This window comes from Bombus terrestris, chromosome 13 (genome assembly GCF_910591885.1).
Source record: "Bombus terrestris chromosome 13, iyBomTerr1.2, whole genome shotgun sequence".
Classification (NCBI taxonomy): Eukaryota; Metazoa; Arthropoda; class Insecta; order Hymenoptera; family Apidae; genus Bombus; species Bombus terrestris.
In genome coordinates, this window is record NC_063281.1 from 4766130 (window position 1) to 4793001 (window position 26872).

Genomic DNA, 26872 nt, shown 5'->3' on the forward strand with positions numbered 1-26872 from the left:
ATAGCATTCTTCCTGAACATCGTCGCTTAAATAAGACATGTAATTGCATGTTTATAAATTATTATTCGGATTTCTGCTTCTTAAATCGCTTTTGCGTTCGAGTTGTAAATGTGACTCTTAGATTAATTTTATTACGAGTACATTATTAGTTCGTAGAAATCGATTTGGTATTTAACCCCCTAAATGAATTTTTCCATAATAGATTCGCTGCATGTCTTTGAAATTCTTAGGCCCGATTTGAAAATAAAATTTACAGGAATTGCTCGTTTCATGATATCCGATACACCATTTCATTTATCTAAGAAAATAATTTAAAAATTTTGTATAAAAGAAGAGAACAAAAATTTATTTATATACTGTCATTTGTCACATGTTTAATTGCGAGAGTATGAGAATATGGCGTATGAGTTGTGACATTCTCACAGAATGATACTAATAGATCACGTTTAATAGAAATAAATTTGGAACTTATACATAAATGTTCTTTCTCCTTATAATATTTTTCTACTAGAAGATTTTGACGTAATAATGTAACGTAAAAATGTATAATGTCTCTATAAACGACGTAACATTGGAGTCAACAAAATAAAACAAAATTTTATTATACAGTACCGTTTGACTACGTATATGTATTGCGGTGTAATACGAATATATGTGAAACACACAATCATATTGTAATCCGTAAAGGAGAATTGCGAAGGCGTAGGTCCGGTCTGCTCTCCCAAGTACGGATACGTAGGTTTATTTACGTAGGCCTTTAACTGTGATTCAACTTCAACTTGGCTGCGGTGGATCAGTAAGTGGTTGTGATTAGACTCGAGAGGATTGTTTTCTATACTTTTACCAATAACAACTAAGATTAGTATTTCATGTTTAATACATATTTCATTGATATCTATTCTATTTAGTGAAAATACAAAGGATGCTGCTGTTATTCCTACTCGTGGTAAGTATTTCCCATATCAAACATTTGTTAAATATCGTAATTTCAATATTAATATAACGTAAATATAGTTTCAGATCTGATATTTTTCTTTCTATCTAATATTTAACATATTTAACATACACAAAGCTACTGTAATTGAATTACCCCTATTGTTAACGTTAATTCTTATTAAGAAAATTGTATGTTTTTTGCTGAAAATTATATATGTTTATTTATATATTCATTCAAGTTAGATACATTTCTTACTTTAGTAATATCGATTTAAAATCATGCATTTTTGTCGTTTTCCCAATTTAGATTTAAATATCCGTTCCTGAATTTTAATATACGAAAATCATTTCTTCTCGTTTCTTGCAAAGTGTAAGTAAAAAGTTATTTCTCGCTTAACGACTGCGACGTGAGTATGGATTGGATACTTTGTCTTTTTTTTCAGTTTTAACTATTTGGTTACGTTAAATTAGATATACAGGGTGTCACCGAGCTGGTAGTACAAGCCAAATTGAATCTAAAACTAAGTCGAAAATTTAAAGTGACAAATATGTCACAAAAATATTTGTCCTAGATATTAGGAACATGACTAATTATCGACTAAATATGAGCAAACGACCAGCAGGTTATTCTAAATGCGAAAATAAACGAAGCATGTGGAATAAAATTGTTTCATTTAAGGGATCATTTTCAAGAAAGTAGAGTATGAATATGTTTAGTTAAGAATTAGCCTAGAACTTATTTCACGCGTAGAATAACCTCCTATTGACTATTTTACTCTTGTCCAGTCAGGAATTAGCCATATTTAAGTATACCCGATTTCCAAACTCGATAGTTCCGAAAACAGAGCTCTGTACGAATAAATGTTATTCTACAATCTTGTCTTATCTTTTCATGTAGATCTTTTCGACTTATATCATCAATTCGGTGACATTCTGTATAACGCGAGCGATAATCGAAATAACATTTGGTTTTAAGCTGATCATGGCATTTGTATCGCATCTGTGAAAATTATACTATGGTTTCAACCTGATTAAACTGAGTACGTAAAAGCTTATTAACATATTGTTTCACTACGTTTCTCTATTAATTTTAGAACATACATATATCATTGGAATTATGATAAAAAATTTAGAGATTTAGTAATGCGTATCCATTAGGAAGTATACCCATTTACACATACTTATTTCTTAATATCGAAATTTGTTCTCTCAATAATTTATGATACATCCTAAACTCTATATGAGTGAGCGATTCTGATATTACTTCAAACTGTAAACGTTATATTAAAATCGTCCATTTGCCTATTCGCAAGTATCTTACTTTACGTCTGCTTATAATTAAAAATTCATTCTTGTGTTCAACCTTTTTCACATTTTCACAATTTTCTAAACTTCATTTCGATCAATACAGATTTTAAAGCGATTTATAATCTATCGTAAAAAATTACCTTTATTATTCTTAAAATCGTTGATAGAATATGAAATAAATCGAATTAGCAAACGAAAGAAAAAGTTATATTTTCGATACAGGTATTTGAATTTCGATGTATCATTATAAGAGAGTTTTAATAGAGATTGTCATAATTTTGATAAAGAGACGAAGATCTATGGATTGCTTACACACATACGTAAAATGAATAAAATATCTGTCAAGACGCGTGGTACAACCAGAAAACAGATTTATGTGGAAATAACGAAGAATAAGATAAAAGCGTAGAATAAAATCTTTTCATTTAAGGCCTTGTTTTCGAGAAAATCAAATTTAAGAATTCATCGAGTATGCGTGTATCGGACTAGTTCTTGATTAAATATGTTTAAACTCGATTTTCTAGAAAGCGAGGTTTCAAATAAAGAAACTTTATTCGATATATTGGATTTATTTTAACTACTGCGAAATATTCAAAGTTAACAAACTGAAATTTATCGCGAAGATGGATATTAAAATCATGGACAATATGTACAATATGTATTTTCGCACAAAGACCGACTGCGAGATTATGTTTCTGATTCTATCTATTTCCTGGCAATTGTTTATTCTTACTGGTAATGAGAAGTTTTCTCAATGTTGTCTTTTGTTTTCTTCATAAATAGACGGCATACAGAATAGAAAGAATACTGATCGCTGATCCTTACACGCCTCGTGAAAAGCTTGACAGGATTATTATGTCGATAATAATAATTTTTATCAAGAATCAAGAATCAAGAAGCGTAAAGATTGCTTATAAAATAAACATTAAATTATACTTTTAATTTGCTATTGTTTTCACTCACGTAGACAATTTTGCGATGTCACAAGTCGAAAAGAATGCAAAATTCTGTAAATGACAGCTTTTAAAATCACGCAAATTTTATGATTTTTTCGTAAAGATATCATCTCCCTCGTTAATGAATATTTACCATGGTTATTAGGCAGAACATACACGTTGCACGCACAATGACTTTCATATATGTTATTTGATCAAAGTTATTTCATGTAAGTTATTCGATTATATATTCACCTTATAAAACATGTCTTTCGTATTGTTATTATTTGTCAGTAAATGTGTGCATAATTTAAGAAATATATTTTTCTATCATTGTTAGTAAATGAATTATTTTAATAAAATATAGGGAAATTTTAAATTTTTTAAATTCCTATTATTTAGTTGATATCGACTAATATTACTCGGTAATAAATATTTGTAAACGAAAAGCAGATTTAATTAGAATATTGTACTTTCTATAAAGTAATACATTGTCACAAAAAAAAAAAAAAAAAAAAAAATTGTAGCAGTAAAAATTCAAATGGAAGAAAAAAAAAGAGAAAATTAGAACATATGCAACATTAACACGATACACGTATAAAAGTTTCACTGACAAAGATGACGCTTCATATATACGCATACAGTTGCACCAATTCAACGCGTACAAGAGTCTTAACTCGTAAAAGTGAAAGCGATGCAAACGAAGGAGAAAATATGATCGTGAAACTCGACCAATTGATCGCTATAAAAAGATAAATTGGGCTTTCCTGCATGTAGCTCTGATAACCTTGTTCGACTTTCATTATTGGAAATTTTATAAACGAAAGAATCCTTTTCTTTCGTTGTACATAAATTTAAAAAATCGTACATTATTCGTTTTATTATCGTCAATTTACAATTTTGAAAATGAAATTTTCTGCAATAAATCCATTAATGTGTTCATTGGCAATGAACTTTCTTAAAATAAAGGATCAGTAGGAGTTGATTCGTCGCATATGTATCGTATCGTGTAATTACGAGATTGTAACATTTTTTGTTCATATACAACTCTGCACTTGACCATACTGTCATTTTATCTTTCAAATCAAATGTAATATTGGTACAAGTACTATTTACCTATGTCAGGTAGGCTTGTCTATCGATCGGTGATTATACACGTCATGATCGATCTTTATTCAAGAGCAATCCGAACTTCCTGCACAGAAATATTTATAGTACTTCATCTGACCCTGACTAAACTAAACGCTATGCTATTAAAGCAATCATATAATGTAATACCTGGATGCACGTAACTATGTCGCTTCAACATACATAGTTGTACATCGTTTCGATTCATGTGATATATATCGTACAATTACTTTTTGTCCTCATCAAATACAAAATTATAATCTAAAACTTGAGTTTCTATACAGTTCTATACGAGAATACATACAGACCGCGTAATAGTATTTTATAATAGCGAATTAAACCTTGATAGACGCTTTATATTATAATGAACATTACAGATGAATATGATAATACGAAGGTAATATAACGCAAGCTACACAATACAATATATAGTTGAATAATATAAATTAACACGTAAGAGAACAAATACATTGATCGATTTACACTTGTGATACCAACAATGAGCCATTCAGTGTCAGGGTAACAAGTATGTAATATGATCTTCAATTTCCTACATTTAACAACTTACGGATAGAAGATTAGTTATTCAAAAATATGAATAGCGTTACGTGGCCATTACGGTACTTACAAATCTATAACGTAATATGAAAGCGAGGTATTTATTAATTATATTAACTACGCATTTCGAAATTCGAAATATCGAACATAAGTTATAAAATAGTTATAATTTTAAAAAATCTTAAATTTTATACGGGCAAATATAAAGGAACGATATGAAATATAAAGATGTCATCAAACATGACAATATCTTTTTGCTGCTTCGTTATAGGTATCAAATATAAAATGTATAAAATTAGCTACTGTGCTTAAATAGAAAATGAGATGAAAATGATTTTATGCAGGAAAAACCGCGCCAGTTCCTTGAAAGAGTAGGGGAATGACGGTAAAGGAAAGAGTGGAGATCCATAGAATGGTCGGCGATAGCTTTGAAAATACAAAGCATCCACATCGTCTCAGTCCCCGTATCGCGTCTGCTCCGCTCACTTCGTTCAAATCCGTGCGGATGATTCACTGTGGTACACATATATCGATTTCCTTTTTCTATTTCATTTTCACTTTTATCTATAAATTCATTTACAAATAATAAAAGACCATCTGAATAGATCACATAAGCTATTTAAAGTAGAAGATAAAAAATGTATTAAAATTCCAATTTAATTTTTGCACTGCAAGGAAAATGAAAGATGTTGTTTAAATTTTAACGCTTTATGTTCGAAATCAAGAATGTCCGTTTCTTGTAAGTTTGATGTATCAAAGAAAAGATGAGCTATGAAATACTTTATACGATTTGGTCAAAAACAGTAGAGTTTTGTGTCATTTCACTTTCCTTTACTGAATTCTGAGAACGTATAATCTTTCAAAAAGTATCGTTAGACGACGAAATATCCATTAGCTTTGAACAATTTTATACGTGATTTATAAAAAAGAAGAAGAAACACAGAAAGAAGGGGAAGAAAAAAGAACAGCATGGTGATATAATTCTACTGTACTTTTACAATCATTGCAACGACTATGCTTTTTTGGATATTAAGCTGTCTGAACCTGTTAACGGTAAGCTGCATTCTGAGACTTTTATAATTAATTGCCTGAGATATAACACGTCTCAAATGCGTCTCTTGGCTGCACTCTTCACATTAAAACACGTAGGAAAGACATAAATTCAATTTCGTATTCGTAGTCTAATTAATGTATCAGGTACGCGTAACAAACTTTTATAGTATAGTTTAATAGCACATATATTATAGTGGATAGTTTAATAGAATTAAAACAATTATTCGAAACCTTTATTTCTGACCAGCAGAAAATGTTGAAAACTATATTTCATGTACAAATGATGAAGCAGCGTTTCTTTATAAAGAGTGTATTTAAAATGCAGAACGAGTCCGGTAACTGAACTGGACTTAACTGTTTTTTTGATTGTAGTCAGGGAAAACTGTAAAGGAGAATTTTGCATTGTTTATCAAGCTCTATCAGCGTGCAGTGCGATTTTTTACAAAAAGACATCAGTACATTTGTATTGATTAATTCCTCGTGCCAATACTCTTCGAAACATATAACTTTTATCTAACTTTCCAAAATATCTAATCATTGCACTTTAAAGATTTTTTCACTCGTTTTCTTTATATTTTCCCTTACATTGATCAGCACTCATCCTAAACAGTTCCTTTAATTCATTCTCTTCCTATTTTTTAAAAAGTCCCACAAGAATAACCGAAGGAGATTTAAGTTTAAACGTGGTGCCCAAGGCGTCGGATCTTGGGTGCGAAATCATTTTTATCGTTTTTTCTCATTTTGTACCTACAACTAGACTGTGTATAATCTTTCCTTCTTTGCTCAAACGAACCATACTTTCTTCAATTGTGTTCTCTTTTCCTAAAATATGTTCACGGCAGTTGTACACGATTGGCGTATTCGCGACGATGATCTCTGCTGCAGGATTTGGATTTTTATCGCGCTTGATGAGAACAATAAACACATCCACTTTCTCGTTAATTACAAAACCTATCTTTGCGACTATACACCGACGCGATCTGACATAACTTTCGATATTGCACTAGTTAAAAACTGAATAAGATGGTAAGTCTAGATAAGTCTGAACATGAGGCGTTATAAATGACACGAGAATTCTTATGAATATCACTGTTAGTAAACATAAACAATGACGCGATGTGACATTTCAATTATCGATGAACATTGTATAAAATTTGACATATCTGACAAAATATTAATTTCTTTGAAATTGTATTCTAATACTTGTTTTTTCAGATTGCCAAGAAGAATCAGTTAAGGCAAAAAATCACAGGGTTCCATCTAATAAAATGCAATTGCTCTTTGCAACTGCACCGGTGCAGTTCTGAAAGAATACGCTGCGGTAGAACCCGAAAAACAATGCAAAATTCTCTTTTACATTTTTTTGTATTTGGGATAGGAACACATATGGCCAGCATATATGCCTAGTTACTAGACTAATCCTGTATCCAAAATACATGCAAAACAATAGAAACAACCATTGTATAATTAGAACATATTTGATAACAAAAACGACGAAAATTCGCTGTTTCTAATACGTATACGTATGCTAGAATCCTCGTATTTATAAAAATATTCTACTTAAAACAAATTACTTTTCGATATACTTTAACTGGAATTTGATTAATTTTTAAATACCTTAGTTATCTACAAAAACATCAGCTAATTAATTTCGCGCACTATTACATAGTGCTTCATTTTTATTACTATGGTATATTATCATCGAGCAAATGTTAAGATATCTTACGATTATAATAATCTTATTATAATTATTCTCATTATGTTAATATATGTTACATATGTCGTGTATGACATAAATTCCCACTCTTAATTACCCAATAATATCTACATAACACAAGTTTTCACACAACATTCGCTCCCATGTAAACAGAGTTTGGTTGAACATACATGTGTTTATAGACCGTAAAAAACTGGCTAGTAAGGAAGAAAGGACATCATAAATACATATACATATATCACCTAACTCTGCCAACCTTAATTGCTCTCTTGTTTGTAACGATACAGAAAAATGTTTCAAGAGAAAGTTATTGTACATACATTTTAGGAGGAAAATTGGACTATGAGAGTGAACGTCATTTCAAGGTCATATTTTCTGAGATTTTACTAGTAGTAATGTCACTTAAACTATATGGCCTATTTTTTTGTTTACCACTAGATACAATGTCCCATAACATATCACTTAAAATAATTTGGGTCAAAAATTCCGCAAGCAATTTATTGAGATACAAGTTCAAGGAAGATGAATTACTGAAACAAAATTAAAAGGGTGGCAGAGATAAATGTGGCCTCCTATATATGCACGATATATGTATATCTACGTACATGTATATCTTCTTTCTTAACGTTTAGAGTTTCTTGTAATTTACAAGTATTATCGTTCCTTAACATCATATAACTAAAAATTTGTACATTTCTCCTGTCTTATATAAATCTCGAATAAGTAAAAGTAATAAATACCTTTGAACTTGAGCCTTTAAATATTATATTACATGCATCAACTGTTACTCATTATTTTAATACACAATAGCATTTATTTACTATTTACTTAGTCCGTGCCTTTCGGCTTTGGACGAACTTTCGGTTTTACATCTATTATGTCTAATTCTTTTCTTATATATCTACCTCTCCTCTTATCCACACTATTATATTGCACTCCCTTAATTATTCTATCTCTAAAAACCAAAACTAAAAACTAATGACTAAAAACTATTGCAACTTTGGGCTTTTGCCTCCTTGCTGTGCTTCCTTCCTGTCGTTCCTCTCCATCTTACATTGCCCTTCTCTTCTCTATTATTGTTTTTAGTTCTGTTAGACCTGCTCCAGTCTCATTTAGTGTTTTTTCTATGTCCTTTGGTTCTCCCGTTATTTCACATTCTTCTATTGCATGTCTCAGGTCTTCTTCTTTCCTTTTACATAGTCTGCATCTTTTTTCTCCCTCTCCTTTCCAGTATTCCCTTGCTTTCGTCTCGTTTCCACATCTTAATACACAATAGTAATTATAGTGTTTGCAATAATATTTTTTCTCGTCCTATTATAATATGTTGTGTCTTATATAAAATTTACAATTTAAAAGTCATGAATTTTGGGAAACATGTTCCTCAATGTTTTTTATATTTTATTTTTAATTCCTCGTAATTGAGGCGTTTAATATATAGACAGATTTTTTCCTTAATCTTTAATTAAAATTAATATAAAAAAAATATTCATACCGGTTGTGTAAGAAAATATATTTATTAAAATTTATATCACGATAATATTTAATAAAATTAAGTGATACAATAATGCAATTGAAAGCGCAAATAAACATACAAATATTTGCAATTATAATATCTAATATTTTTGTATTTTCCGATAAAATAAACATAATAAAATATTACTTTGGTATTAAAAGTTACACATATTTGGTATGTAACGTATAAAAGAGACAACCTGGCGAGCTTATATTCTTAGAACGTATGGTAAAACGTTGTTGAGTAAAATGCACTAATAATTAATGCAACGTGTTATGCATGTCAAGTTGAAATTGCGAAGGTCGTAATTGAATATGGAAAACGAATGGACTCTCGATGAATGTCAATTTTATTAATGAATAGGATTATTGCTGTGACACACATTTGAGTATAGAACTAAAATTGATCTAATTACGTACATACAACGTCCAATAATATACAATGAATACTATTAGCAAGTAATGTGTATTCTAATGTAAAGCAAATTCTCTCTTTGAAATTATTAGTCATATTTTTTTGGAAATTAATCATTAATTCGTTTAATCTAAATATTAATTCTCGTGTGTTTAGAAACGTACGTTTAGAAACTTGCAAAACGTACAAAGTATATATTATTTATAAAGTTTCATAAATTTACAAATTGCATACAGTAGTTGTAAAAAGTGTTTGATTATATGATATTGAAAAATTAAGAAGAGTTTCGTTAATAAATAGTTGAAATCAAGAGTGTCCTAGATTTTAACGGCAATACTTTATTGGTATACTCTGTGGGGCAAAAGAATTAAAAAAACGTAAAGCAGATTATTTAAAACTTTATTAGAAAATAAACTTTATGACAAAAACACGAAACACGATGAGAATAGTAACGGACTTTCGGTTTCTGCGATACAATGTAGCAACAAATCAACAATATATATTTTTCTCTAGTCTACTTGCATATATGAGTCATGTTTATTGTCTAAGATCGTCAAAGATAGAGTAACACTCTTAGCGCTTCCAGAAGTAACTGATACGTTGTCCCCGGTATCTCAAAATATTCATTGCCTTTGGCAATACAAGATTGACAGCGATTGAAAATAGAATTTATTATCCTGCGCAACTCATTTATATTTCGTCTTGTTTCAGTAAACGCTTTACTAATTCTCTTAATAGATTCATGGCGCGAATTCGTATTTCGCATTTTTTCTTAATTAGGCTCATAAAATATACCGTTAATGTTTCACCGATATAACTTGGTCTCAAACTTTTGACAAATACTAAATGTGTATAAACTCACAATTTTCCTTATTATAAATGGATGTATATTCCGTTTCACTGAAAGAAAATTACAATTTTAACCAATCATATCTTATAGTGGCACCTAAAGCAAGCGTTGAAACCGCTAAATTACTGTTAGTAAAGCATTGTCTGTACGATCCCTGTCAGTTATTTTCTCCGTCACCTTTCCCTTGCTTCCGTTGTCCCCAATACTGCAGATCTCACTATTCTTTGTACTGCCTTGTTTTATCATTAACAATTTGTGTATACGACATTAAAGATAATTTTGCTGTTAAAAGTACATTTCTAGAAGTATATTACAAAAAGAATCGAATATAATTGCACACGCACATCTTCACATTTGTCTCATAATGTTTATATATTAAAAATATCTTCCATCCCATTGAAAGTAAATTACAATTTTAATCAATCGTATGTTATAGCGACATCTAAAGTGAAGCATAAAAATAATTCTTTTAGTGTAAATATATTTTATTATATTTCAGTTTTATAATAATAGAGGTAGGCTTCTTGTAATCTTGTAAGAATACGATAACGCAAGATATAAAATACGAAAACGAGTTATTCAAATCGACATAATGTGTTTTCAAAGAAGAGAAGACTGCAAAATGTTGTGCCATAATTTAACTTGTGCATGTCGTCGGAGAAATGAAAATTTATTTCCATCTCTAATGATTCACAATAAATAAATATACAACATTTTACTTGGTCGACAATGCACATTCACATATTTATACAAAGACATGGTCTTTTATTATAAATTATGATTGATATATTATTATATTTATTTTTCGAATGACAAAATATATTGTTCAATCAAAAAAAGTGGTATCCCTAAAGCATCTTGTTACCGTCATCACCAAAATAATTGATTTGAAATTCTTATTCGAAACATATTTTCTTATTATTGAGAACAAATTATGATTCCCTATTTTATCTCGAATCTCATAATGGTTAGAGTAATTTTGTAAACTAAATATATAATAATTTCAGCTACTATAGCTTTTGTAATTGTTTTACTTTCGATTATATTACACTGCATATGCAGATCTCGTTATAATCCTTTCGCAACATGATATTGCACACTCTAATATCGTATCCACACAGCTGTCCATAACAGCTCGCAAGCAATAGTGTGAACGCGACATAAGGAATAAGAAACCAATAGTCATTCAATCGAAACAAAATAGAGCAGTTATAAAAGTATAATTAAATACTGGAATAATACCATGGTTATAATGTCACTTAATTGCTACTTGCAGCTTCCATATTTTCTTAATAATAAATATATAGTGATAAAATTGTAATTTTCAGAATTATGCAGAGCGCTTATTCAGCAAAATTATATAGTATGATATTCGAGAAGAGTAAAAAATAATAATAGAGTAAATGTAACGATAACGATAAACATTAACGTACCATGAAAATTATCGGGAAGAAACAGTTCTCTTATAGCACAATACAATGTAACGATTATGTCTAATTCATCGGTTTTTTGAATAGAAAATTGCGAAAATTTTATTTCTGAAACAGCCATAGGCTATCTAAAAAAGCAAATGATTTTAATGCATTGTACATTTATTCTTAGGGTAAATATGCCAACTTTTATATGATAGCAAAATCGATGCAATGAATATCCCTTTGTGTATGCCTATATATTTATCATCATAAAAAAAGATATTAGAATTTTTATATCAAAATATGTTACAAACATTTACTTCTTATAAGTGGACTGCAGTATACAAAATATTTACGATAAAACATCTCTGTTGACAGTTTCGTCTTATAAGACAATCGCAATGTCACAAATATTGTACTACAATGTCCGAACAATAACACGTTTTTTATCGGTTATATGTTGTATTTATTCCTGCTAAGCGTAAAGCAGTTTGTCCCTCTCAAATTGTAAACACAGATAAGCAAAGTAAAAAAGAAAATCACTGGCCAAAAGATGCATTAAATAAATACATTATACGTAAAATAAAGTATTTTTTTTTAAACTGTATTCGATTGATTTTCAATTTTATTTTCGAATATTATTTGAATAAAACTATAAAAGGTACAGTGAACCAAGCATGGGAATTTTCGGCTACCCGAGACTTTTATCCTTGTCAACATATACAGTATACAGAAACACTTAATGATATATTGTAATATTAACACTTAAATGATTGATAAGTAAAAAATTGATATGCTATCAAAACAATATCAACAAACGTATATATAGTAAGAATATTGCATGTAATGGCAATATTACATCAAGAAATACAAGAGATACATGTACATGTATCACATTTTTCAAAAAAAATAGATGTAGTATACGAAAGACAAAAAGTGTATTCATAACTTTTGAACAATAGATCATTGGAACATTGGAAATTGCCTTCTGTATTAAAAGAAAACTAGAATATAATACATTATATCAATATAAAATTAGAACATAATTTCCCTAAATCATCCGAAAGAAAAATCATATTGGCCGAGAGCCACAAATTCTTCCTATTTAGTTTCGTCATTGTAAGTATTGTAATTCGTGTGTATTATATCAAGCTTCCGAATGAAAGAGTAACACTTATTTTAACATATGTATATTTACCTATTTTTAATTCTCCACGACACAAAAAATAAATCATACAGAGAAATTACTATCTTTTCAACAGAAGTAAGCGTAGGTAATAATTGTATTGAAAGATTAAAACAAAACGACCCTGTAGAATATCTAGGTATCTTTATGTATATATCTGTCTCAGGATAACGAATGTATACTCGAACCGGAACTTCACTCGAATCGAGAACTTCACTTATTGCTAAATCAACAATACACTTACCTATCAAATCCGCAACTACCAAGAGTCGGATAAATTGCAATATCGTCTTTATAAACGGATTTTCCTCTGGTACTATTTTTGCCGAATAGGCAACATGCCTATAGTACAAGCGACAGTACGAACCCATACCCCGAAAAGGACAACCATACATTTCAGACGTGTATAACAGAAAAAGGATTATAAGAAATATAAAACAAGATCGTACATTACAGTTATCCGTCGATCTGTTACAACATCCACTATACGGTCGGTATTGGAAGAAATCAGTTATAGCAAAGTTACAGGAATAAACCTACAAGTAAAACTAATAGAAAGGAAAGACATAATATGAGAAATTCATCTTAAAAAGTGACATCTGTTAAAATGATGTAATTTTTAACCATAAAAATAAATTTAACATTCTTGGAATCACTGGACAGAAAATGGTGTTGCGAAAGAAAACGAAAGAATCAAAGTTAAAGATGAAAACCATGGACTTGGAAATGTTCATATTCAGAGATCCATTTCAACATTTGGGATTGAGGATTGATATTAATTACTCATTAATAATGATAGTACGAACATAATGAACGTAAGATCTCCTACTTGTATATGGAAGTATCGGCCTCAAACTCGATACGCTTATAGACACGACCTTCCACTTCTAGCATCCGCTTGCGAAATTTTCGACCCAAGTCGTTTGAGGGTTGTGACGTGGGGCATGAGTTTTGATCTTATACGTTTTGATCTTATCTTTTTAACGAGGAACAAAAAATAAATCATTCTGTTTGAAACAGTTGTATTATCAGTAAAATCTCGGAAGATATGACTTTCAGATAACCTTCGTTTACATAAGCTAATTTGCCCCCGGAATTACAATAACCGTGCAGTAAACACTATAAACCTATATATCTACTTAATTTATATAAACACCAACCTCTCTGCCTTTTGTTTTACACAAACAAAACATATATACATTATCCATATTCTTCGAATTTGTAATATTTCTTACATATCTCGTATATTCAAGGTAGTAACAATGCGAGAAAGTTTGCTTTTAAATATGTAGATTTCTACCAACGTGTTTTGTTACAAATACAAACAAAATATAAGTTATGCAACACGAGGAAAGGTCATTAGATTACACCAGCGGATGATTCGCATATTTATTATAGCGTAAACATTGAAATAACTTTGCAAATGTCAAACTACGATAACTTGTAAATTAATAACTTTAGCTCTCCAGTTCCTATAGACAGTTGTATCATCTTTCATTTCATTTATTCTGCTTTATCTGATTAGTCCACTATTTATATCAATATATTGATTCGCAATATTACTTATAGGATTCTTGGATTCTTTTATTTTGTGACATTGAACTTCTTTGCTATTTTAAAGTAATGACATGTAATAAAAATTTTGTAAGCTTTTATTAAAAATGAGAAAAACAAATATTTTATATATGTATATCTCAGACTAAACTCCTGAATACTGTTATTTTGTATCGATAGAAATAGAATCGAATACAATTTCCCATGTTGCATTACAATCACAACTAGATGCAAATAAATATTGTAATACTATTTTGTAAAGAATGGAATTATTATCGCTACTGCTTATCGATTAATACAATCAAAATCTTAGTATCTTTTTGTAGCAAATGGCAATTTAAAAAATATCTGATACTCGGATGCATACAAATGAGTAGAATAAATTTCAGAATATACTTATTTTTTCCAATACAACGTTTCTAACCATTTTAAAGATGATCACACAATATTGAGAATATTATTAGTCACGTGCAATTCATATTGAAAGATTGATTCATATTGGAGGATTGTTCACGATCGTCTACTGGTTTGGTGACTAAGCGCCACAGTTCCGTGCTGAAATACGTTGAAATCCTTTTTTCTGCGACATGATCAACGCGCCAACAACAATAACATAACCGCAAATAATGCACACTCAAAACGACACGAATAAAATTCTACCTGGTCAATCTGAACATTATATCTGCGTCATATATTAATGCTACATAAATTAAAATACAATTAAATATGTTATTACTTCGCGTTATTAATTAAGTAATACTACCCTGCAGGCTCTGGCAATACAGAGTCCTTTAGTCGCAAATTAAATACAAAATGCTACAGTCGAAATTAAACAAAGTATCAATATCGGTAAATAATAGGAATATTGACAATGATGTTATCCGTATGCAATCGAGGTATCGTATTTTTAATCAATATTTATGGTGTTAACTCGAAGAACGTTCAAGCTCATGATGAACACTAATTTCCAAACTGTTCAAAATACTATATAAATTACACGGCAAACGAAATATATGTTCCAAATGTGATAGAGAAGATAAAGATAATATCGCATATTGACAATACTATAAGCTCCTTTAAGCACCTTTTGAATTTATTAATCCTAATTCATTGTTGTATTTTGTAGACTCAAATTACGATTATATCTTAAATTTTTGTTCAAACAGTGTATCAGATTGTTTATTAAACGGCTAACGATTAAACGATTCATCGCTCGCTTTATGATCCCTATGAAGAACAATTCGCCATATTTTTCATTTTCAAATAAAACCTTGAAAATATTGAAATCATCTTATACAAGTTTCTTATATTCTTCATATGAGAGGTGTTACCTTATTGTATTTCTCTGTTTACTTACCGACATAGCATAAAATAAAATTTACAATTTACGGGAAAACAATTGTTATTTTTCGATCGTTTCAGGTTTCCATCTTGTGTTTGTCTACGAGCGAAATAGAAGCTGAAAAAAGTGGTTGGAACGTTGATCCAAATACGCAATATCATATTCAAACCGACGAAGGACCTGAAAGGTACTTTCGTTTCCAAACATTAAATGGACAATACAGGAAGGAGAAAAGATTATTGGATGGCACAGTTATCGGCACAGAAGGCTGGCTAGACCCTCTTGGATATTTACGACTTAAAGATTACATAGCTGACGATAACGGATTTCGAATTCTCAGGTAACGCAGATAATTATAAAACGTGCGTGTCTAAACATACGTATATTATGTTACGTATGTAGTAAATCTGGTTGAAATTTTTCTATTACTGCACGCAATACGATAATGAACTTAATTTTATATAAAACTAGTCGTTGACACGTTTCATTCGCACCTAAGCCAGAGCCTCCTTACACTACGTTAATAGCGTTGTCACTCGGAACAAGCGAGCACAGGTTGTTATCGGAACTTACATGGGGACAGGATACGTATAACTGCCACCTTTGAATGTTTGACCTTGTGTCTTATTAATAGTCATAGCGTAACAAAGTCTAATAAGGAACTGCCATCGTTTACATTAGAATGGTAGATCCGATGAAGTCATTGGTATCCGACGTATCATGATTTTTGCTCCAGCAGTAATCTGTCAAAAATGTCGTCTCTATTATACTATACTTATTCAGATTTTGTATTTACATTGTGTTCCATCGTATCGTTTTCATGGATTTACTTTACTGTTATCTATTACTATCTTCAACTTTAAAGAATAAATTGGCATATCCGTATGCCAATGAAGAGACTTTACGCGATAATGAACAGTGCCCTGCTCGTCCACTACTATGTCGATTGAGATATAAATCTGAGAAGAAACATCAACATTATTTAAAATAAAATCGTTGTTTACGTTGAAAACTGTTTATCGATTTATTCTGTTGGAGCTAATATTACTCGCTCTTGAAACCGGAAAAAAATGTGTTAAAAGAAGAGTTAAAAGTGGGTTATCGAATGGAACCTTTCCGTTATAGTTCGCAAAACCTTCCATAGTGACGTTTATGGTAAGAGAAAGCTCCTCAATCGAGGAGCACGCATAAGATCTTTTAAGGCATGCGTTGACTCAGCTCACGTACCTTTGAATATTACGAGCAAGGTTTACCAAGTCTTCTAGCACACAGTGACATTTTCTATCATCTCTCTGTTGTTATTATTATCAATGTCCTTGAAAGTTCTACCAAAAGTTTCTATTCCACTTTTACGAGACATAAAACTTTCGTTCCACACAATGACAGAACATGATAGAAGAATCATGGATTTAACGCTTCGCTTTGGAATGTTGCACACGGCATTTTCATCTCAACATGTATTTGATGGTAATTTAGACATTGCGTGCTAACAACGTTGCAATTATCCCAGCTGAGGCAACTGCAAGCGCAATTCGACCTTCGAAGCGTAGATTGTTAAACAGCAAATTGATCATGAAAGTTTTTCTTGTTCTATCAGGTGCGTCCAAAGAACGTTTCGTTTCGGGTATTGGTAAGAATCGCATTATATGCAATTCTTGATCGTCATTTAGGGTTGATCTAGTTGCAAATATCTCTTGTTCGTTACAAGATCGTGTGCACTGTTCGACAAAAGAAGGCTTAGAGTTCTCTCGCTCTTCCCTAATATCGACTGTACGATTTTATCAATTTCAGTGGGGGCTGAGATGAAAATCATATCGTTGAATTTCAAGTCTGGCAATGAATGTTTGGTCCAGATGCGGTGTAAGGTATGGCCTGGCACGCTATCTCTGTGCTTCATCGACAAAAATAGTAGATCAGATAATGCTAATATCGCAGAAAATAAAAATTCAACGTTCGAAGCAGAACTTGCGAGGACCGCTTCTATGAGAGTCTTGTCCTAATGGGAATCGTTTGTTAACAGATCGAATGTTTTACAGGCCGGCTGAAGAAATGGACGCATCACACTATTTACAGCGCATAGATTTTTAAAGGACGTAGGACTTTTAACGACGTGGAATAACATTCGTAGACAGTAGCATTCGTGTTGTTGGGGTGCGCGGCGTACACGTGACTGACTGCGTTTTTCTAGCGAGGAACCTTGCTTACGACGTTGAAACATATTTTAATTTTAAATATAATAGGAAGATGTCTCGTTGCAGAGTAGCGTTTTGGCAAAATGATCAACGACATACAACTTAAAAAATACCATCAATGTATCTCGCGAATGTACTGCGATATCGGCAGTATTGTCGCCAGTGAATTGAACACGCTGTCCATTCTCAAAATAGGCAGTCAAGTGCATAATGGTAGGCGACGTCTCGTGGATGCTAAACGATAGCATTCTCCGCTTCATTTTAAGCATTAATGTTGAAAGTGGCTTGATCACTTTCTTTGCCGATGTATTCGCATATATATGTATATATATATATATATGTGTGTGTGATCGATTTAACAGAGTTACAGAGTTCAACATTGATATGAGAGCTAAACGTTGTGAAAAGAGTGGTGTTGTATGGTTCGACCTAACGGTTTTCGGTAACCTCTTCTCCCCTCGATCCAATCTCAGCGTAGGATATTTTTTACTGCATACCTCCATTCCCGAACGAATATTTTGCACTCAAGGATCCGTACGATATCTGGCTCATTTATGTGACAATCGTTACGTGTAGTTCCGAATCTGAGACCAGGATCAGAAATTTCAGCACTAATCGGAGAATCTATTTTCTCAGATTTTACTTTGATTACTCTCCCTGATTAATTCTCCCTGATTTTACTTTGCAGCCAACCGAAAGATGTATGTATTTGCTATTCTACGGTGAATAGGAAATATTTAGTAGCTCCAAAAATGTTGTCTTTATTTACCAAGTATATTAGTTTTTTCAAGTGAAAAAGTCGACTATCTATCATATCTATTCTACGTGATTCCAAAAGAAACGTAATTGACCTTTATATGCCCTCAAAAAGACTAATAATACGAAATCGTAGCCTCTTCGACGCTATTTAACTCTTGGCATCGTTCTATTTGTGATCGGTTATTTCACGTGCTAAGAAATAATTTCCTGTTTCCTCGTTAATATCATGCTACTTGCCTTTTATTTGACTGCGAAATATCAACATATCGTAAATGTTGTCAATACACGAGCTAATAGAACATTAGCGTCACTTTCCAGGAGAACGGCTGAGTTTCATAAAGCACATGGTTTCTTTTGGAAAGTTAATCCTCGCTACGAGTAGAATACGGTAGAATAAACAAATTTCACCTTTTACCTTGATTTTTCTACCAATTTTCAGAAAACCGAATATGTGAAATCACGCTGTCCTGGTCGCAACATATAATTTCTTAACGGCCGATACACTTGAGAGCAGAACGTTCGAGCAGTTTTACTCCAAATCCGTCTTGCGGATTAATCCGATCGTTTCGATTCGCCTAAAGTTGACTCGCAGCATGAGAGCATGAGTGGGTGAGACTTTTACCCTCACTGACACGATGCAACCCACCTTTTGTGGGTTTTATACGTTTTTATATGTTGCACCTTGTAATTTAACTTCCTGCTAAGTTCATAAAATAAAACTCCGTGTATCATCATCTGTTCTGATTTATAAGAAGTTTTCATGTCCGTCATTTTAACAAAGTTTACACATAGTGCGGTATGTCGATATTTCTGCCAAGGACCCTATAAATGCAGAACAAACTCAAGATATCATCCGCGGCTGAAAACCTATTTGAGATTACATACGCGTAAGAGAAATAAGTATTCTGCATACTTATTCTAGTCTCCACCCAATGTTCTTGTAATATTTCTACGTTGTAGCACACGCTGGCATTCGATACGATCTCAATAGTCGAATAATATGTGATTCCCAACTTTATTAAAGATACTTATTCAATCGCGATTATTATACTTATTAAATCAATACTATATTTTATACACTATATCCAATATATCATTTATACTCATTAAATCAATTATGAATTATGAATAATTATGAAGAAATTTCAAATTAAAACAATATGAAATTCAAACTAATCCTTTTAATTAAGATTAACGATAATCTGCGCAAAGTAGAATTTAGATGTGTTCATCAAAAGAATCTTACCAAGCTGTGTCTAGTGAACATTTTTTTACAATATACATATTAATAATTAACATTGTGAGTCTACGCTTACGTCAGTGCTTTGAAATTCGCAACGATTTATAGATGTGGTCATTTAGAACAACAAGAAGAAAGAGAAGACAAAAAGAAGACAGTTTTATTCTTCTACAGGCTTCTGAGGCTCCCTGGACGACACAGTTATTTACATACCATTGTATTCATAATAACTTAAAAAATGAAATAAAATTCTTTACGTAATTAAACATATCGCGTTTTTAATAAAAGAGACAAGGAACTCCCAAAATCGAATATATGCACAATTGAATTTATTTAATTTAATTCCACTCTATTCCATTCAATCCTATTCGAGCCCATTCCATACCATTTTTATTATTGCTGCGAATTGATCAAAATATCTAATTATATAAAAATTTTTGTTTGCATTAGGTCGAAAATGATTTATGTGGGTAAAAACAGACCTATTTACGATGCTGTAACGGAAGCAAAAAGAGTACCTCCTCAAACTGGAATTCTTGTACAACCATCACGTCCACCAAATCCTTTCAGGTAGTATTACTACTTTATAATATATAGTTCTAGCCAGAATACAAGTTCAAAAAGCATAGGATGGCTATGAAAACATGCAATTTTGCTAGAATTATTGCATACAAGTCCTTATGCATAAAATAATAAAATTTTTAAGTTAAACGGTTATCGTCGCTAAAATGATAAAACTCTGAACAAAAAGAAAAATTTAGTGCCTACAACGGATAATATACATACCCGAATCAAGTTTGAGCATTACGTAGATATATGTATTTAAAGAATTTCACGTTTAATTAAACTAAATCTTTTAGTTTGTCTTACAACTATTATAAAATAATTAGGCGTTATTTCATTTCAAGAAGAGTCTCTGCTCTATTCATACACACTCATACACATCATATCGATACTCGTGATCTCCTTTATGATGTCCGCTAAAGCTACGTAATCGGTCTTTATTTATTTATTTCGGTGGAAATAGACATCTTTTCCTTCATTGATTTTCAAGAAATCGCGTTTTCACCGAAGAACGCTACCATTCTGCTGTAAGAATCCCTATCATCGAAATCGGATGTCCAATTTACCTCTATCTCGTTATTACCTTTTCTTGCCGTAGCTAAATACTTTAAAACTCTTTTGTCCTATGTTCGATGTATTTTTCCTGAATTTGAAACGAATCGTGGTACTTTCGACGTAACATACAATGCTATACTCGGTTACGTTGTTAGCACTATACTATAGCACTATATAGTACATCAGAGGACCAATCAACTATGAGGTGCTAAAGTATTTTCTATCTCCTTTCCTGATTTAGTTGATGGAGCATCACGTTTTGGTTAGTTTATACCTAACTAAACTACAAAGTTCCTCTTCCATGGTTACCTTCCCTTCACCGCGTTGATACGACTCCATTATTACTCGCTCATACATTATTACTATTTTTTCAGTTCGATTAATCTCAACGTCTTTGTTTTTGTTGTTATTTTATGTTATTTTATATATATGGTTAAATCAACCATGTATATAATATAGCACATAATAGGTTTCTTATTATTTCCATGCGTTTCGTTTTCTATAAACTATAACTTCCTTATGTGTTTCCGTTTCTCATAAATTATACATATTACTATCTACGTCATTTTTATGTTCGTTAGAATTTTATAGATCCTAGAAGTATCGGGAACATCTCGAAGCAAAAGTCTCCACACTTTCTTCTACGCCGATGCTCCTTTCCCTCTAATTTTTCGATATAAAAAGGCTAGTGGTTAAATGTATTCACTCGAAGAAGAGCCTGATGCACACTACGTCACATTAATGTTTTTTTGATACTACTCTTTGATGCCCCCTTTCATGTTTGCGTAAATGCTTAGAAATCGCAGTCACTCAGTAGTGATTGATCAGTATCAATTGCAACAGAACATAGTGTACAGAATACAATACATTATTCTTCGCCATATAGCGTTTGTCCAATTGCAATATCTAATCCAGAGAACCCACGACGTACATCTTTGCCACTTGAGACGTGTCGATTTGTTAATAATATTACAAAGCTTACAACTAAGGCTTTATTTCTACGACTCCCAGCGTTAACCATACAAATGTTGATCCCTGAGCTCACTGCATCAGCCGCAGTTTCGCGCGTTTCGCGAAGAGCTGCGAACAAATTATTTTGTTCTTTTTCTATGTACTGCAACCTGCTCATTTGAAATATTTATACTGTTATTTTTTTAAAAAGTAAAAAGTAAAGGCGGTATTGTACGGTATTGTAATTCAATGGTATTCATATTATGAATTTTTATTTAGATAGTCAGCACATTGAACATCACGTATGGTACATATTTTGTTAACATTTAGGACACCAAATACGACACGTACCCAATTTCGAGACCAACGAAATGATGTTAAAAGACGACTTGTAGAAATCACATAAAAAGTATGTCATCTTCTTTTTGAAATTGTCTCCATGCCTATAACTTTCTAAAATTCTGTATCCATATCTGCCTGAAGAGCCCTGTCCGTATCTGCCGTCGTTATTAACAATTGTTTGACTTCTTCCGGGATTTCCTTTCTTTTTTCGTTCTTTGAAATTCCGTATTTAGCTACTAGAATAGAAGTAGAAAAGCGGTAGAAAAGATCCGTATTTGAATGTAACAAAGATTTCTTCCACGCATGTGCCCCCGATATTATCTTACATTTTTATCGCGGCATTCTAAGGCCTCGTTTGAATACTCGCCTACCGCAGGTAAAACTTTTCCACTATTTGTGGTCCATTAAAATTTTATGCGCAATTACCGACATATAGTTATTAACTATAATGTTTTATGTATAGTACGACAATGTTTTGGCGATAGCCAGAAAATGCTATTTCATTGATTAAATAGATATTAATAGATATTAATATTAATAATATATAAAGGATGAAACAATAAGTTCTTTATTTATATATTTGCCGTTAAATGGGGATCGTTAAATATGCGCCTACCGTCGATTTGTATTCCTATAGGATTGTCTTACGTGGTCAACTTTCAATCCTAAATCCGACCCAACTATAACAGCTTTGTCCAGTTACCTTGTGAACATGTTTCAAATTAAGCTTTCAACTTCTTTGCCATGGAAAATGTAGATTTTAATTTGTCACATTGTTTAATTTCATTCGGAGATTTCACTTTATAATGTTATTAAACGTGAAATCAAAGTTAAAATGTTTAATTGCAAAATTAATCGACTGTAAAAACTAATGCCAGTTAATGTCTTTTTTCAGACAACCAGAAAGAGAACACGTTGTTCCTTTAGTTGGTAACGATATAAATTCAGATTATTATGCCAGCACCACTATTAAACCCGAAGCTGATTATTCTCCTGCTGTATCTAAGTCTAACAATTACTACTACAATCCAAATCGAGCAAGTTCTTCGTCCGATCTTGGCAATTTAAACAACTATTCTCGAAATACCTATCAGAATTTTCCTGTTGCTCGAAATGAACATCTGAAACCAAGCTTTCAATTACCAACGGCCACATCACGAAGTAGTCCAACGGCATATCCTCAATTCGATGGAACATACAACACTGCTAACGGATTCCAATATTATTTGAAAAGGCAGTATCACGAAGAGGAACAAGATTCAAGTGGAGCAAACGTCGGTTCTTTTGGTTACATCGACCCGTTTGGTATTAGAAGGGTAATATATTTCAAAACAGATCCGCAAACTGGTAGATTTCTCCATCAGAAAAATAACAAATACGTAGGATTTGAATCAACTCCGTATGATCTATCGTTACCTAATACGTACAGACGTAACTCAAGATCCACAACGTAATATATTGCTCCAAAGTTCATTTTAAAAAATAATACGGGTATCTTGGACGACATCTTATTGGGATTTTCTTTCTCTTTATGCCTTGTTACTAATATAAAACTGGAAGAAATTATGCTAACCTTTGATGAAATTTTAATAGACGTTAAATAATAATAGGACACGATAATACTTATTTTACGTATAATGCGTATTTCTCACATTGTGCGTGGATAACAAAATTAGCGTGAAAATAGGCTTTTTTAGAACCTAAAAACTTAGTCTGCAATATTACAAAGGAATTGTAAGCTGTAAACGTTGTGCCATGTTAGGTTATTGTAGTACTTATTATCCTCCAATGATACTTTAAACCATGAAAATATAAGGAAACCTATTGCGTCAAATAGTTGAGTTAAAAACTCCATTACTATAAAATAGATAACAGAATACATCGTAGGTATGGTAATAAAAAATTAATAAATTTAAAAACAATACAGTGAAACTCATTTAGTTGCTGATTTATATACAGGATGCGTCACGCAACTGAGACGAATTACATCTTGAATTTGATAAGAGACAGAAAAAGATTGTTTAAGCCAAAGTTGAAAGGTATGGTAATATCTTCCTACGACTTTGCTTGTTTTCTAAGTGCAAATAAGCGCACGAAAAATTTAGGGCACATTTTTCTAAAATGGATTTACATACTCTTTTTACTCATATGTAAGTATTATTTATTAGAATATTTAACAACAAAGTCACGTACTTACTTTATTTTACTTTATTAAAGATGATGTTTGGGTGTTCTGCCTTTATACATATAGTAAGCGTTTCTCATAGATCGTCTCTTTATTCATTCGTAACGAAGTTAAAGTGGTCGCTGTTTATATTTGAAAAATGTAGTTTAATTTGTTCTTCCAAGTCTTCCAATAAATGGATGGACGCGAATATACTTTACGTTTGAGATAACCCCATACAAGGAAGTCAAGAGAATTTAGGTCATGGTGTTGCATCCCCTAAAATACGACATCTGTCAATTGATGTACGCTGTGTATAAGTGACTTCCAAAATTATACTTAATACGATTAAAATATTCTAATATCGAAGTGATGAGAAAGAAATGTTTATTATCTGTAGCGATTAGAAAAATTCACAGTATGGATTCAATACAGAATATTTCATGCTAATGAAAAATAAAGGTTTTCTCTCAGTTTTCTTTTGTTAAAGGAATCTAAATCCTACAATAAAGAATAGCGTAATCCAGCTGGCTTTAACTTTATACTAACTGTATTCTAAAAAATTAGTTAAACATTTATAATAACGCTACGCTGCTAACAATAAAATCTTCCGAATTTCTGTGCTAATTATTCGTTCGTAGTTGACTGTTTGTACTTGAGTTTTCACAATACGCTTTAACATCCGAAGCTATGTTTGAGACAGAAACTTGAAAGTTTACAGTTTAATCTCTCGTAATTATTCTGTAAGTATTGCAAGTCTCAAGAATCAATGTGTGACAGTATATGACAGTGATGGAAGTGTGTAGGTGAAAGTAAAACATGTTCGTTAACTTTTCAGTATGCTTGTTAAAATGAAAAATATCCGTCAATTGACCGTTGACACTTATGATACTGAAAATATTAAAAAAACAATGGCGTTTTATATATATAGCAACATGAATGTGCGTTCAATGATTTTAATCAACATTAATTCATTACGTTATCTATTATGAAACTAAATAAAAACACGTTAAATATTTCAACTCGTTTCAAAGATTCTGATTACTTTCTAGCAACGAATATTTGTTATGTTATATACCATGATTTGTTTATTCGGATGGATAGGATATTTGTCAATGAGCGATTATTAAAACTATAGTAGATTTAAAGCAACCACAAAGACGTGTTTTAACGTGATCTGGCGTTCATTTCCGATAATAATGTTGAAACGTGTTTCCTGCTATTACTGAAACTAATTATTTTGTCCTTATAATACTATTCGATACAAATTTTTATTTAATTTATATATTAAATTATTTATGAATTAAGTAACCAAACTTCTATAATTATATATAGCGATAATAGGAATAAAACTTATCACAATGCATACGATTGTCATAATTCAATCCTTTTTCCAATATGCAAGCGCAAGTATGTATAGCTATCTTCAGAGTTCGGTAAACACAATTGTACGCAAAACTTCAATTTATACGAATTTCATACATTTCATACATACATATATACTGTATTATATATACACATATAAAATACATTTATGTACATATAATATACACATATATATAATTATATAAATTACATATATATAATAGATTTCATTAAACTTTTTATCATTTTCCATTACTCGAACAATATGACGAATAGGGTTACCTACTACAGTTATGATAAAAAAAGTATTAATTTGAGAGCTAGTTAAATTTAAATATTGCAAATTGCTATTAGTAAATGTTACTGTGCTGTATGTGCTGAAGCTCGAGCGGCGTGGGAAGCCGGCAAGAGTATTTTATGAAATACAGTTACAAATATACGGTTGTAATGCAGAAACGAAGCTAACGCAAAGTAGGAACACAAGAGGTTTCTAAATGAACCAACTGTACCAGATCAAAAATAAAGATTAAAATGTTACTTAAGGATCTTAATGGTTATTTCGAATCTAAAGTAGTGTTTGAAGAATTAAAAAGAGGACAACCTGGTAGTGTTCAATTCTCCTCTGTTCTGCGTTTTTCAGCAAAATGGTCAGCACAAGAAAGTAGACTTCTCCCAATATAATATATCGTGCAGTTAGTGTCAAAAGGAAATATTTCTAATCTTCGACATATTAAATTTTGTATACATTCTATTGTCTCATGGAGATTCCTCAAAAATAAAAATAGCGTACAATGTAAAAATTGTCGAAAAGTCGGTCATTCAACGTCACGCTGC

The 26872-nt window shown here is 31.4% G+C and overlaps 1 protein-coding gene across 2 annotated transcripts; it reads left to right on the top strand.

Annotated features, from left to right (window-relative positions):
- The first annotated feature begins 794 nt into the window (after window positions 1-794).
- Window positions 795-26039, top strand: LOC100649166. 2 transcript variants are annotated; one of them, XM_003394688.4, is made up of 4 exons: window positions 795-946; window positions 15987-16246; window positions 20548-20667; window positions 23405-26039. In XM_003394688.4, the coding sequence occupies exons 1-4, from the start codon at window positions 923-925 to the stop codon at window positions 23961-23963; spliced, it is 963 nt and encodes a 320-aa protein (XP_003394736.1). In that variant the 5' UTR covers window positions 795-922; the 3' UTR covers window positions 23964-26039. The 2 variants fall into 2 exon arrangements, with proteins under 2 accessions (XP_003394736.1, XP_003394735.1); XM_003394687.4 differs by lacking the exon at window positions 795-946 and adding an exon at window positions 5305-5918.
- The last annotated feature ends 833 nt before the right edge of the window (window positions 26040-26872 follow it).